General features: G+C 34.5%; 1 protein-coding gene across 5 annotated transcripts in view; it reads right to left on the reverse strand.

Annotated features, from left to right (window-relative positions):
* Positions 1–2,626: 2,626 nt before the first annotated feature.
* Positions 2,627–17,045, reverse strand: part of SNX7 (sorting nexin 7) — a 506,430-nt gene continuing 492,011 nt past the window's right edge. For 4 of the 5 annotated variants that reach the window (XM_012730110.1, XM_012730108.1, XM_012730109.1 and 1 more), the window contains 2 exons: positions 16,788–16,940; positions 2,723–3,020 (listed from right to left, as the gene is read on the reverse strand). In XM_012730110.1, coding sequence (XP_012585564.1) covers positions 2,943–3,020; positions 16,788–16,940 — 231 coding nt within the window. In that variant the 3' untranslated portion in view covers positions 2,723–2,942. Of the gene's footprint in view, positions 3,021–16,787; positions 16,941–17,045 lie in introns of all 5 variants that reach the window. The other variant, XM_004689751.2, reaches the window with a different exon arrangement.

Genomic DNA, 17,045 nt, shown 5'->3' on the forward strand with positions numbered 1-17,045 from the left:
TGCAGCACTATAGTAATTAGGTACTATCATTAGTTTTTTTTTTTTTAATAGAACAGGAAAAGGAAATTAGGTAATTTTCCTAAGGTTACAGAACTACAAGTCACAGAGTTAAAACACAAATCTAAGTGTGAATCTTGGCTCAAATAAACAGATGATTATGATAGATTTACATCGTTGGCTATGTTCTCATTGGCTGTGCATTCCCAGTGCTGATACAAACGTATTATTCAAAACACAGCCTTTGGACTGGAAATATCAGCACCTCCTGGGAGCTTGTTAGAAATGCTGGATTCCAGGCTCCAATCAGACCTAGTGAATCACAGTCTGCACGTTAACACAATTCCCAGGTGAAAACGTGTATTAACCTTGGAGAAGCAATGGTAGTGGACACATTGAAAAGAGACCTGTTTCATGCCCCATTATTTTCTCATTGATCATTAGGGCTAAATTAATTTTCCCATGAGCATACTATAGAGAAAATAGTATCTGTGCTTCTGACTGGTAGATCGTTTACATAAGGAAATGCAAGAAATCACAACCAAGCCTGGTAGGCACATAAAAGGGATTTAATAACTGATAGATACTAAATATCTTTTAAAATAGTATTCTATTTATGTATCTGATAGGTTTAGAGTACCTGGAAAAGATAAGTCTCTTTTAAATAATTTAATCATATGTAGAAGAATATATTGAAATACTAACAATCAAAACACTTCCTTAAACTCTTCCCAAATTCATTTAGACTTTAGAAGCGCTGATGGACTCAAAAGTGAGATTATACAATCAATAAGCAGAGAAAACGGAGATTCAAAAGCTTAAGCACTGAGGTTTTTAATTATAAACAATAAATTGATCAAGCAGGATGAAGCAGAGGCTAGATTCTGAAATTTGGGCTTTCACCAATGAATACAATTTCAAAGAAATGTGGAAGAACAAAATGATGATGTAATTATCAGGGTTCTGCAAAGAAACAGAACATAGGGGTGTTCGTGGATTATTATAAAGAATTCCTCCAAGTACAAAGCTGACAGATCCCATAAAATCTGTAGCTGGCAAGCCAGAGACACAGAAAGAGCCACTCTCTTACTCAGCCTTTCTGTTCTATCCAGCTCTTCAACTGATTGGATGAGTCCCACCCCCATTAAGGACAGTCTGCTTTATTCCACCTATGGATTTAAAATGTCCTCCAAAAACAGTCTCATGGAAATACTCAGAATAGATATCTGAGAACTCCATGACCCAGTCACATTGATACATAAAATTAATGATCACAGATGATTCAATTTTTATTTTATCAGGTAAGGTCTTTGCAATGATCACTATCTCTTAAAATAAGAGGCATCTTCATTACTTCAAATGGAAATTTAAAAGGACATAATACGAAAACAATTCACAGAAATGTTTGGCTATATAAGCACTAAAATATATTGCCTTTACTTATCTTATTCGATGTGGACCTAAGAAACCTCCACCAACTTTAAATGAATCAGAAAACTTGGTTTACTCAACATCAGTTGCTTTCTTTTTGCTGTTGTATGTGCCTGACTCTTTTGTTGCAGCGTAACTATGAACCAATTATACACACACACACAATATTTCACATATACATACACATACATGTATAAACATACACAAACACAACACACATTGATTTTTCAATAATGCACACTTAAAACTTAGGTAGCAATATTACAATGTAATGTTACTATATTTAAAAAATATGACCGGCATATGTTAGCAAGTGTGTTTATACATTTATTTTTATTGCATCACAATTTTTGCTGAAATACTATTTACTTTGCTATCAGAAATTTGATAAATTTGTTAAATTTCAGTATATATATATCCACATTAAGTTCACACTCAAAGTCCAATTTTATCTTTCACCATACAGCTGTCCCCTTTACCTATCAACTTCCCTCCTATAATTTTTTTTGTAACTACTAATTTTGTAGTATTGATTTTTACTTTTGTTTATTTCATTCATTTGCTTCTTCTCATACCACATAAAAGTGAAATCACAGTGTCTTATTCTGACTTATTTTACTAAATATAATACCTTCTGGTCCATCCATGTTGTTGCAAATGGCAGGGTTTCACCTTTTTCATAGCTGAATAGTATTCTATTGTGTAGCAATACCACATCTTCTTTATTTAATTATCTTTCAATCAGCACTTAGGTTGTTTCCAGCCCTTGGCTACTGTACATAATGCTGCAATAAACATAAAGGTTTATATGACTTCAAATTAATGTTATTGATTGGGGGACAAATACTCAGAGAAGTGGGATAACTGACTCACATGGAATTTTTAGTTTTTTTGAGGAATCTTCATACAGAGGGCAAACACGCAAATGAAAAATTGTTCATCAATTCTTACTTTTAGGGAAATTGAGATTAAAACCATAGTGAACTATCAGCTATCAATTCACACCTTTGAGAATGCCTAATAGCCTAAAAAAAAAAGAGAGAGGATGTTGAGAGAAGGGAACACACATTCACTGTTGGTGAGAATGTAAACTGGGGTACAGCCATTGTGTAAAGTGTATGAATTCATGTTAAAATCTGCCTCAGAGGTCTGCTTGAGTAACTTTAGTCAAAAAAGAACACAGCCAGCCATTTCATATAAACATTTTATTAAAACTGAATCTTTCAATATATTTAAAATGACATGTTTCACAAATACTTTTAAAAGATTTTCTATATGCAATTATTGGCACAAAATTTTAAGAACAAAAATCTATGTTTATATATATATATATATTATACATGATATATATAATCATATCAATAATCTGGAATACCTGAGTTTCAAGTTATTGGTTTTCCAGATAGTGTGAAACATTTCTCATCCACTTAATAAGGACACTGCCCATTCAGAAAAAAATAATTTTGGTTAACATTTGCTCTCTCCCAGTGATCACACAAAGGGCTTCAATGGAGTTAAGGTTTATCTTCAGAAGCTTCTTCCAAGTGCAGGCTGGACTGTGATGAAAGGAAGGATTCCCAGGTAGCAAGGCACTGAATAATGAAACATATCAGGGTAGATTAATAATGGCTCACTCTAGTGCTAAAAGGATAAACAAATCCTGACATATTTATTCCTACAGCAATCAAGCAATCTACCCTACTCTTTCACATCAGTTTGCCAGACTCATTGCCATTTCCTATATCTTTTGCTTGTTAGTAAGTGTTACTACTGCTAAAGAGTATGCGATAACCCACCTTGACCCCACTGCCAGGAGAGAAAACAGCTAAACATTCAAGGAGAAATGGATTCAAAGAGGAAGGAATTAGGTATCTTAATTAAGGAGTGGTGATACAAAGTCTTAATTACATTTGAATCCTACTACATCAAGTGTGATTTTTTACAAGTTGATTAATCTCCATTATGTTTCTTCAGTTATAAATTAGGTTAATGATAGCACATACCACCAAAGCAATAGTGAAAATTAAATTTACATAATCTGTATCAATCTCTGTGCAATATACCTGGCACAAAGTCTGCTAAAACAATTAGTAATTATTAAATTGTGGTAGTCTGTTGTGACTCGGTGGTGAGACAGGGTCATTAATGTGTCACAGGAGATGAAAATGGGCCAGAGAAGTGAAGGTGATTGAGACACAAAGACATAAGTGGGATGTACATCATGGTTTTGTTCAGGGCTGATCCTCATACTAGTTTTGTGTCAGTTATTTGTATGAAATTTATCCTCAGCACAATTATACTAGTTTGTATTTTATATACAGAGGAAGGAAGATAAATGACAACATTTCACCTGAAATAATGCAAGCAAGATCACAGTGCAACGTTTTGAAGGTGGTGAAAGAATGAACCACATAGGCATGTATGTATTTTCCTATTATTTAAATTGCTTAAAATATAATCGACTACTTAATAACACCAACAAACTCTTACAGGGCATATATTTGTAAGTAAAATATAAGGCAGAAATGATCACTGAGGCCAGGAGAAAGGGAGTGGTGAAATATAATTGTAGTTTCCAAATCAGTGAAACAGTATATTACTTAAAGGTGGAATATATGATACATACAATGAGCCAATGTAACTACTAAAATAATATAAGTTGTAAGTAATACACTAAAAAGGATCTAAAATTAAATCATGTGAAACTGTTTATGCAAAAGAAGGAATAAGGAAAGTGGGAACAAAGGACAGATAGAATAAAAAATAAAGGGCAAGATAATAGACTCAAAGCTAACGATATCAATAATCAATGTAAATGTGAATAGCCTAAACACTCCAATATGAGAATATATTTTCTTATTAAATAAAAAAGAGCCCCATATATTCTGCTTATAACAATATATACTTCGAATATGAATATGTGAGTATTTTAAAAATCAAAGGATGAAAAAAATCATATGATATAACACATGACCTAAGAAATCTAAAGTGACTATGCTAATATCAAAGTATGTTTCTGAGCAAAGATTAGTATACAGGTATACAGGTAATTTCACAATAATAAAGGGGTGAATTCATTTAAGGACACAATTTAAAATACTTATAGTGAGAGTTTTAAAGTATATCAAAATAAAAAATAGAAGTAGAAAACAAAAGATAAATCTACTATTATAACTGATTTTGATATATTCCTCTATATCAAGAATTGATAGAGTATGTGGAGAGAAAATCATCAATGATACAACAGATTTGAATGTCACTGTCATCAACTTGAGTTAATTGATTTCTATAGAATAGAAGAACATAATTTATGGTGTGTTTGTGCACATACATGTATTATATTAGACCACATTCTATGCTAAACAAGAAGTCTCATAAAGTTAAAGCCAGTCATATAACTTTAAACTCTGAAAATATGTGTAAAATTTGATAGACTTTTTAGTTGAGTTGATCATAAAAGAGGAGAGAGAACACAAATGATCAGCTATTATGAATGGGAGGGATGACCCACATCAGATTCATTTATAGGGAAAAAAGAAATTATTATGAAATGCTTATTACTGATACATTTGTCAACAAACATGTTACAGGCCAATTCTGTGAAAGATACACATTACCAAAACTCACTCCAGAAAATACAGGGAAACCCAAATGAATTTGAATCTATTGTTAAATATCTTTCTATAAGTAGAACTCTAGGCCCAACTGGCTTCACTGGTGAATCCTACCAAATTTAAGGAAGAAATATTAATTCTACACCAACTCTTCAAAAAACCGAATACAGTCTTGCTTCCAACTTCACAAGGCCAAAGGCACTAACAAAGGTAGAAAACAACAGATCAATATCTCTCATATATACAGATGTAAAACTTGTGAACAAAATTTAGCAAGTCAATCAAGCAAATTTCTAAAAAGAATTGTCCATTATGACCAAATAGGGTTGCCCTAGGAATGTTAAGATTGGATTAACATTCAAGTATCAAGATAACTGACTTCACTGAATGAAATATTCTGTAAACAGTCACAGAACTGACATTATTTCAAATTATAATTTTCATTTTGATTAAAAAAAGCTATTGACAAATTAGGACTAGAGCTTGCAAAACAGCAACTTTTACAAAATAACACCATATATAATATATATTACAAGATAACATCATATATAGCTATGCATTTAGTATTAGCTATTAGTATTTTATTTATTTTCAATGACAAGAAAAAAGTTAAAACATCTTTACTGATACTCAAAAACTGTCACCAAATTTTCTGTACAATAAAGAAGACAAAAATATCAAATTATAAACACTGTCAAAAAAAATCTGTCCAATTAAAGAAAACTTCTGAGAATGAAGTTTGACAAATGAGAGTGTAGACCAATACTTCACATTTGGGATAGCCCCATTTCCCTATAAATGTCATTTCTTCTCAAGCTCTCTGGCCTCCTTTCTGCAAATCCATACACAATCTACTACCTGGTTACCCTGCAGGGCAGCCCAAAGCAATTACTGTTTTCAGGAGATACCTTATCTTTTTCATAACTCTGCCAAGCTCACATTTAAATAAACTTCTGAACGACCTCAAGGTACAACTCAAAATGAAATTTTGAGCAGTCTGCTCTATTTAGAATTCCTGTCAAATACGTGTTCCAAACTGCAGCAAAGATATGTCCTCAAGTGAACAAACTTCAGTCATCCTATTCTGCTCCAACTATTCTAGTTTAATTAATGTCTAAGAAAGATATTCAGTAGTTATTCATGCTAATAAGTGTTGTGAATTTATGTATTTTTTAATTTCTGAAGTAAGTCCTAAAAGTGAAACTTAGTGAAAGAGGCTAATTAGCTATTTAACTTACCTTCACATCCATAATACCAGATAAAATAACTTACATATTCTGAAATACAGATTACATGGCATTAACATGGAGGAACAGCAGAACACAACTGCTATATGCAATATAAATACTGGGCCACGCACTGACAGTTGCTTTACATATTACCTTCTTTACGTTTCCTCATGATTTTATGAATGTGTTACAGGTGAGGTAAGCTGAGCCCCAAAGGGTCAAGAATATGAGGATATTATAAATCTGAAAGTGGTACAGCTAGGATCTATCCATCAGCAAATGGAAAAGAATCTCTTCAATGATCACCAAGGTGCTTAATAGCCACTGAATTGTTAAGACAAGATCACTTTTCTTTTAGATAATGGAAGAAGGAAAATTTCAGAAGAGAAAGTGGGTAAGGAAATACATGACTGCAGGGTCATCAGGCTGACCAAATTTTAGGCAAATATATTATGGAACTTGAAGGTTTAGAGGTTGACTGTGCCTATCATACTTCTTGGGAGTTCTTTGTAAGTTTCCAGGAACATAATGCCTTTGAAGATGACTGAGTTAGTACATGCCAGGTACATGAAAGAGGTCAGTAAATGTAGATTCTATAAAGAATGTGTTGAATTTCTGATGCGAACATGCTGGTCTTCATAAAAACTGCACTTTTCAATTTAAATATGAATCAACTGACATCCTGGTTTCTACTGCTCTGTAAATGTGTTAAGTTCTGCTATGAAAGTGTGATTGCCACTCGGGTTTCTGAGTCTGCAAAGCAGAGGTCTGACCCCAAACTGTGTGGCTCCTGATGCTGCCGTTCCTCTCAGAATTCTGATAGTATGGGCTCTCCCTGGTGGTGTAGCGGGTTAAGGCTCAGCGCTGCAAGCTAATGGCACCTACTTCAGTGCGATCCCTGGTCCCCCCCCCCCATGTGACCCATATGCCACAGCAGACCTCTCCTGTCTCACCTGCTGCTCCCCTCAGCAGATCTGCCTGTTCTGCTCCCCATTCTTGTCTCTGCTGAATGCTCTCACCGCCCCCGCATCTCTGGCCTGCATCCTGGTTCTGGATGCATAAATAAATAAAGCTAAAAAAATTTTTGATAGCATGTGTTTTACTAAGTAAGTGTTAACTGCCCCCCTTGACAAGTGCTTAACATTAACCTGTATCTAATTAATGGCACAATTGTTTAGTTAATATGTGTGTATGTATATGTGTGGGTATACATATATATATACATATATATGTAAATGTATTATATATATGTAAATGTATTATATATTTTAAAAGAATGAACCACTCCTTAAATCTACTCTTTCTTGCTTTCTTTGGCTATGAAAAACTTAGTAAAAATTCAAGAAATGGATTGTTTTTACTACACAGTTCAATAATTTAATTGAGAATCTACAGTGTCCAATAGGCATAACTGGAAGATAAACAAACTTCAAAATCAATTCTCAAAGCCCAATGATACCTGCTTTGCAATCATAAATTTTATTTTTAAAAAAGGTATTTCTATTATATATAATTGCTTTTCATTAGTTTCTGCCAAACAATTGATTTTTTTTCTTTTAAATCACTACAATAAGTAAAGCACCTGGTTTGTATCAAAATTAGAGTAGCAACAGTACAAAAAAAAAAAATCTAGCAACATTGTCATCCTATTCTTAAACAGTACCTGTTAGCTCATTCTAATTTCAGACTCTTGTATTATTATGGGAGAATCAAAAGGAATTCTACCTTTTAGTGAAATTGGCATATTTCCACATGCATTATTTTAACACAATATATTATTAAAGACTTTTTTTTATTGTGTAGAAGAAGTGGGGTATAAGCCAGAGGTGCAGGGGGTTAGAAGATTCATCAGAAACAGAGTGGGGAGCAGCTGGCAAGATAGGAGAGGCCTGTTTAACTGTATGTGGGTTAGCTCCCTGGACAGGGGTTGAACTCTGGCCTTAACAGTGACAGTGCTGAAACTTAACCCCTAGGCCACAAGGGAGGCCCAGATATATTTTGATGAAATCAGGTGTTGCATCTTAGATAAGAAAAATGTGCAGTTCACTGCCTTGCTCTTTCAAGTGCTTCATGCTTCTCCCTGTAGTAAAATTCCTGCAGTAAAAGCCAATAAATATGCTGGCCATGCAATCAGTACGGAGGCTGGGTGACTAGAAAGCAAGTTTATCAATAACCCTCTTTAATTGAGAATCAGTTCATGTTTCCCCCCCCAAAAGTTAAAAATCAAAAACTATAGCTTCTCTTTGAAGGGCAGGACTAGGGAACAACGTTGTGTGGTTAGGAAGATGATCCAGAGCAAAGGGAAGTTGACCCACCAGTAAGCAAAAGATCTTTTGTTTCTATACACGTGCATAAAGGACATTCTCAAATGCACAAAGACAATATTTAGAAATTTAATTCCAAAACTAATTTGGAAAGTAAATATCTTGCTACCTCCAAAAAGGTGGTGATGACATATTGCCACTGGAAAAGATAAATGTCTCTTTAGTTCTCATAAGTGGGTAGTAATCCCATAAGCAAATGTGCCCAAGATTTCTAAAAAAAACTAATGACAACAGGGACTCCAAAGGAGTCTTTTTCAGTAGTTTTTCAAACTGGTGACTGAAAGTTCTGTCTTACAGTGTGGCTGTAAGCAAATCTATTTACTCTCTGAGCCTTTTAACATAGTCACTAAAGAAGCAGCTTTAGAATGTGTGTCCATTCTAGAATTAGCAGTGAAGATTTCCAGGGGCTAACTGTGAGCAAAAAGAAGTTGGCAATGCAATCACACACCATTTATAAATATGCTTTTCTTTGCTCAGCTTGACAGTGGAAATGAACAAAATTTTACTGTCCCCTTAATATTGGATATTTCTAAATATTATTGTAAAGCATCTCCAGAAATAAGATTCATAAGTAAATATTTTCACCTCCCTGGTGATACAACAAGTTAAAGCACAGCACCATGAAGCTGTCCACAGCCACTGCAGCACGAATTCAATCCTCAGCCAGCGAGGTGACCCACATGGCACACCAGCCCTCTCCTGACCTGCCCGCTGCTCCCTTCAGCAATGTACATCATCAGTCGGCCTGTTCTGTTCCCCACTCTGTCTCTGGTGAAGCCTCTCACCACCTTTGCACCTCTGGCCTGTACCCCAGTTCTGTATGTACAAATAATAAATCTTGAAAAAAAAGAGGGAAATGGAATACATGGCATTTTAGTAATTGTTTTTACCATCCAAACATAAAATTCAATCAATTGTGAAAACTTTTCAATGCTGCATATTTTAAAATTCTGAAATGTAATCAATCTAAAAAAATTATATCTGCTACTTTGAGATTATTTCTATTAGTTTGTAATATCTCAAAATTTGTCATTATATTTCACTAAAAAACTTTTAAAAATAACTATCTGATAATAACTGGCCACTGCATTTTCATTACAGTTTTTTAAAAATCACTAATATTTTATCACTGGCTAATTTATATAACCAGAAACACCAGTAACCTTAATAAAAATATTTTAATTTTTCCTGAAAATTACTTTTACATTTCTTTTAAGAACCTAATAAGCCTGGATTTGTAAACTGTGATACTTTACTGCAAGTTAACCCAAAAAGATTCTAGCAACAAACGCCACCTTGTGGTCCATTTAAATATTGTTTGTAGAACGAGTCTGCAGAGTTTTAAATCAAGATCTGCTAATGATAGACACTTGGGGTATTATTTATTTCATCCCTCTCATTTTTACACATGGAAAATTGGGTCTGCAAAAAACTTAAGATAGTAACAATCTTTGTGACAAGAATAAATACAAGAATCCTTTCAACTCATACTTTTTTTCTAGGCCCTTACCCTTGTTTTTTGTTTATAACAAGCAAGTGAGAAATTTGTCGAGTTTTGTGTTAGAGACTTCCAACCCCAAGCTTATCATGCTAGTGTGCCAACAAACTACAGCATACTAGAAAGAAGAGTACATTTACCTCTTGACTGTTGGAAAACTACCAAGGTACGGTTAGGATGTTTAAGTGCTCATTTAAATCATGTCCATTGAAAGCATATCCCATATGCAATTGTATTTTCCTAAAAACTTGTGTGTATGTGGAGGGGGGCTAATGATACCAGGCGGGGAGAGTATCAATACTTCTACGTGACAGATCAACAAGGTGGATATAGACGGGGCACGGTTAAGATTTTATAATTAGCTAATGATGGACACCCTAGTATTCAACTTTAATTTTTTTATTAGTAAATCTATTTTCTTTAAGATTTTATATCATATAATGTGTGTGTCTGTGCACATATATGCTTTAAATCAGTTTTTCCTTTTTTTAATAGGCCCATAGCATATAATCTATCATTTATAAAGTATAGTAAGATGAAAGTTCTTGATTCAGAAGCTATAGATTTTTATAAACCATATATGTTATTTCATTATAGATATATATTCTGTTCAAATCTCTGATTAATAAAACTACAGAAAATTTATCTAGTCCAAAGGATGAAAAGGCACAAATTGCCTATTTGATGACATAATTGTATGTTTCACACTCAAATGCAATGTCATTTGTACAGAAAATTGAGAAGTAATGATATTGAAGAACATGAAAAACTGGTGAGAATACTTTTATAGACCTTTTTAAGCAAGAAAAAACCTAAAACCAAAACTTAAGAGAAGGAAACATAAGAAGCAATGTGCATAGTTATGTGAACACATGAGCTGCAGCTATGGCTTTTAAGTATTTAATTCAGAAACCATCAATTAATAAAATGACAAAATAACTACATAAATGCATCTGAATTCTAAAACACCCAATTTTAAACTTTTCTTATAATAGTAAATAAAAACCATACTCTCCTGCATTTAATTTTAATTCTATATTTGTCCTATATACCAAAATGCAATACTTGAATATTAAATATATCATGCATTTTTAATGAAAGGACATTACCTATAATAAATATAAAAGAACAGTTTTAGAAAACAGAGAAGAGCTTAAAGCAGTATTTCTCAAGTTCTGTGTCCTGTGATGAAGAACATATATTTTTTTCTATCTGCTAAGACTGTGATAGTAGTGTACACAACTAATACTCATTTCATACCCTGAAACTGCCACAAAAACTGGAGAATACCTAAACTTGCTTTCACCTTATATAACAAAACAAGCCCATTAATCATGTACTTGGGTCTCCTGACAATGTCTAATTGTCATAAAAGCTTTAACTACAACCTTGACTTCATAATCTAACTTTTGAATCTGTAGGGGACAACTTATGACTAGGGACCAGGCACACTTTACATGGTATTAATTTAGAGATCAATATAAATATCCAGTGTTTCCCAAACTGCACCTTTTGCCAACTGACCCTACACTGCTGATACAGGTTAAGAAAATTATGTTGTCAGATTCACAAATCATATATGAACTAAACAACTGTGATTTTAGTGAATAATCCTAAACAATTATAAATGGACCACTGTGATTTTAGTGAATAAACCTGTTCATTTAATCCAAACTTGCTAGTCTATAAAATCTTTTGAGATTAACACTTATTAACATTACAAAAATTAATATTCTCTATGCTGTATCCAGAGATTCTAGACAGAATTGATCATTTACATTATTCAACAATTGCTTAAAACAGCCAGGGTCGGGGAACTTGTTTTTTTACAATGCAATATAATTTGAACAAAATTAATGCAAACAAAGTCATACTTTCTTTGTGAGTTCAAATTATACATTCTGCAAGGTTCTTGGTTTTGAAGCATACTTGACATTGGTTCTCAATGTTTTCTGAAACAACAGAACATGCCCTCCCTTCTGTAACTCCCCTCTAAATATCTTTATTCTTTTAATTCATTTCATGAAAATACATTTCTAAAACCTTTATCATCAATGATTACATTATTCTGATCATGTGTTATACTGAAAACATATCTTCAGGACTAAACGAGTGTTTTCATCGCTAGTGAAGAGTAGAGAAAATCACTTTGCTCAAATATTTTTTCAGTCATAAGAATCTTCTAACAGAATAGGGGCTTAATATGAGTCTCCTACAACTTAAATTTTAAAGAAAGCAAATTTCAGAATGATTACCAAAATAGTAACTTAGGTGAGTTGATATCTACAAAGTGTACTGTCAGTTTACCTGCTGACAAAAATCTTCTACATCTTTTGAAATATTTTCACCATCACAATCTTTATAAACATCATCACTATTAGTATCAAACAGACAACGAAAACAAAAACAGACAAACTTTTGTACCTTCTATGGACAAATAGAAAACCATTATATACTTTTTTCAACATTCAATATAATGTCATATTATCTTCTATAGTTTAGCAGGAAATTCTTTGGTTATTTAAATATACTTTGAAATTATTCATCCATATTCAACTGGATTTTTGATTTTTTTTTTTTTAAAGATTTATTTGTGCATACAGAAAGAACTGGGGTACAGGCCAGAGATGCAGGGGCAGTGAGAGGATTCACCAGAGACAGTGTGGGTAGCAGAACAGGCCGGCTGATGAAGTACACTGCTGAGGGGAGCAGCGGACGGTTCAGGACAGGTCTGTTGCACCATGTGGTCCCCTCCGGGGCAGGTGGAGATGGAACTCATGCTGAAGAGGCTTTAACCCGTTGCACTACCAGGGAGTGTCTGGATTTTTTATTTTACTATTTTCTTATTTTTTTTAAATAAGGTTCAGTAACTTTCTTCTTAATTAATGGTCTTAGAGAACAAAATGGGAACAACCACATTTTACCAGTTCAGTATTTATTTGTAGATAACTTTTTTAATAATTGTTCTCAATTATCTGCAAGTAAAACCACACATTTCAGTACATTTTAATATGACAATATTAGCATCGGATAACAACCTATACCTTAATCTGATTTTCCCCTGTCATTAATTAAGTCATAAACAATTTATGGCCAATTCATTTAATAAAAGAATTTTATTAATATATTAATATAATGTCCATGGCCCATTTAATTGACCACTAGGACCAAACCTCTTTGGGAGATTCAATTTTGCAAATGTTGATGAAAAAGAAGTATTTCCATAAGAAAGTGATCAGATTTTAAAAAGGGAATGGCAAGATTCTGGAATATTTCACTTCCCTGTGTATCTGAGATATTCTTAAGTTAACAGATAAAAACAGACTGTTGCTGTTTCAGGCCTCCCAGGCTGTGTGCTAATTGGGAAGCTTTGATAATTTAAGGGCTCCAACTTCCTGATTATGCTTCAACTGATGTGCCAAATCAGTTAAAAGTTATTCACTCAGAAAAAAACAACAAATAACTAGATCTGGAGGGGTCCTTTGATGTTATAAGAAAGTAAACCAAAGATTCCTCCAAATTTATATATACTAGATGCAATAGACTTGACATGTTTTTAGTAACATTTAGAAATATGCTTCACTTTGAGGAAAGAGTTAAAAACAACACACTGATAGAAACTGCTGTGAAGAACAAAATTTGCAATATGGCATATGGCACACTAATGCTAATTTAACTGTTTCTAAGAAAGCAGTATATTATAAAAACTGAAATAAATCTAGGGGAATGACAAAATTATGTATTTATGTTTGAGGTAGCATCAACACCCAAACATTTTAGCTGGAGTTCTATGGAGCTGCTCTGAACATTTTTTTTTTGTGAAAAACATAAAAAGTTCAAACTTAGAAAAGTTTGCAGACTTTATCTTTTAAAGGAAACGACAGTCATGCACCTGTTAGTGTGGTGTTTGTACTCTCATCTATTTGTTTTGTAACCATAATCACTACTAGCTAGCACATATTCTAATTATGAAGTCCTTTTCTTATCAATTATTTTAGTTGATTGCCATAACAATTCTGTAATGTCCATGTGGAGAGGATGTATTGCAAAGGAGTAGTAGTATTTCTGGCTGTTTAAACAGTGAACACTGATATTAAAACCTATGGTGGGAAAAGTGCTTTTTCTTTTTTTTTTTTTTTAAAGATTTATTTACTTATGCATACAGAACTGGGGTACAGGCCAGAGGTGCAGGGGTGGTGGAGGGTTCACCAGAGACTGAGTGGGGAGTAGAACAGGCAGACCGTCGAAGTACACTGCTGAGGGGAGCTCCAGGTGGGCCAGGAGAGGTCTGCCACGCCATGTGGGATCACCTCCGGCCAGAAGGGGATCAAACCAATGCGAAAGTGGCTCCAGCTTCCTAGTGCTGTGCTTCAACCCACTGCGCCACCAGGGACGGCCCTGAAAAGTGCTTTCTTAAACACCAACATTTTACAACATTCTGAAATCTGAGATGGGTGGGAAATTCTTTTTGATATCTGAATGTACTTAAGGTTGTTCAGAGAGAGAAAATAATGGTTAATCCGCCTACAAAAAAACCTAATTTTTCATTTGAATCTTCCCAAAGATCTCCAGCCCAGGACTATGAAACCCTTGGGTCAGTCCACACTTTAGCCTCCCTACTACCCCAACATGCCCAGTCTCCACTGACACAAACACACCCACAGAGATCTGTCTAAAATGCACACTCTAAAACTTCCTTGTGGAAAATCCATGGCTCCCTTTCTCCTTCGAATCAAAGATAAATTAATCTTACAGGGTCCTTCTCAGGCCAGTGAGGATCAGGACATGTCACACGAAAAGCTGATTCACTGGCATACTGAATATTTTAAGTGGAAGGCATTTGAAAAAAAGGCAGAAGCAGTGGGTCAAGGCCCTGGTCCTTCCCCTTGAAACTGAAATCCGTCAGAAACTACCATGTGAGAGGTGCCACCTGCCCTCCTTCCAGAGGAGAGGGGCTTCCTGATCTCTAATCAAAGGCCACCAAGACTTTCAAACCAACAGGCCCTGCCAACTGCCCTTGTTTACTACATTTACTGCTTATTCTCTAATCTTCCAGATTTCTACATGACCACCCTCTCTTCATCAAATCAAGCATAAAAATACTCAGTCTTTGTGGAGTTCCTTCCTGTGTCATGAGGGACTCCATTAAATCAATGTGAATGTTTTTCTCTTGTTAATACATTTTTGTCATTTAATTTTCAGACTCAGCCATGGGTCCTAGTAGGGTCAAGAAAAACCACTACCTCCTCTACTTTATTTTCAACTAAACATGACTTCCACAAAGCCATTCCCAAAAAGGAGCGAGTTAATGCCCACCACATCTTCTCGTTCAAGTCTAGGCTTATGCACATGGGCTTTTTTAGATTACTCTCTCATCTACTTGGCTACTTTTTCCCATGTCATTCTTGTCAACCTAAACACATGCTCTGCTGACACTTCCTCATTGCTTTTAGACTAGGTTAGAGTTGCCTGCACTCTTCTCATTCTGGAATTTATCCCACTTTATTATAAGCTTTATTTGTCTGCTGGTCGGAGATGAAGAAATTCTTGTTGAATGAAAATATCTAAACCAGTTCATCTTTCAAAATATACAATGTTTTAAAGTACCTGTAAGCTGACAAGTACTACAGATAACAGAGCATACAATCATTTTCTTAATGCGTCACTTTCACATTTATTAATGCAGCCAGAGAAAAGAGTTAAGATCTTTGTTTAAAAATATACCTTCTAGAGAAAGTTTACAATATGCTAAATGGAGAAAAATCAATAATATTCTAAAATTTATTCAAAAACAGTAAATACCTTAAGGAATTGTTTTAAAAAAAATGAAACTAAGCTCTTTCCTGAATTAAAACAATATTGGTGCTGTGTTGCAAACAGAACTGCCTGTTCCTTTGTTGATTTTTATAACAGCTAGGGAATACAAAGTGGGGACAGCAGGCACACAGGGTGGACTGATTTTCCACTCACTCGGGCCTCTGTTCCTTTGCTCACTTTGCAAATGCTTTAAGGGAGAGGAAAAAGAATTGAGATGATACAATCATTGGGAAGCACTATCAAGTGCATCTGAAGAGTTCAAATCTCGAGGGGAAAACACAGGAAGCAAAATTATAGCATAATTCTTTTTCACATTCAGTTCAGCCCAAATTAGGCACTGAGGGCATGCTGTGGAAGAGGGAAAATTCATCCTTCCTCCCCATTAGCACATTTGCTGCAGTGGGTGGGTTTTGCATTACTATAGTAATTGGCAACTACATTGGCACTGAGCCACCAAAACGGGTTTTGAATGTGATACTTGGTTCCTTAGTAGACTTAAAATTTTTTTTTTAATGAATATTTTTTAAAGATTTATTTATCTATGCAAGCAGGAACTGGGGTACCTGGTAGCACAAGGGATTTAGTGACAGCACTGTGAAGCTCTCTGCAGCCACTATGATCCCCGCCAGCGGATGGTGCAACACACCATCTCCTGTGGCTGCTCCCCTCAGTAGTGTATTTGAGTCGATCTGCCTTTTCTGATCCCCACTCTGTCTCTACTGAATCCTCTCACCCTCATTCCCCACCCTGCACCTCTGGCCTGTACACCCCTGTATGCATAAACAAACCTTAGTACACTCTTCAACTACTGTACAGATAGAAAGTAAAAGAGAAGGTAACATTTAAAAATGAAGCAATATAAAATATTGAGAATTACCTGTTCATAATAGTGAATATTCCTCTCAGCTGTGTCTGTAAATGCTGACTTGATATCATTTTGCATATTTTGTTTCCATCTTTCCCAGTCTGCTTTCAGGGCATTATTAGCACATGCCATTTTATCTTCAAGTTTTTCAATTTCTTCTGTAAACTGAATTAGATCACAAAGACAGATAAATCTATGCATTTTTGTCGTGATCAAAACATCTATACTGACCATTATATCAAGACCACTTAAAAATAATCATTTATGGCC

Source organism: Condylura cristata, unplaced genomic scaffold (assembly GCF_000260355.1).
Source record: "Condylura cristata isolate star-nosed mole 26May11 unplaced genomic scaffold, ConCri1.0 scaffold00026, whole genome shotgun sequence".
Taxonomy (NCBI): domain Eukaryota; kingdom Metazoa; phylum Chordata; class Mammalia; order Eulipotyphla; family Talpidae; genus Condylura; species Condylura cristata.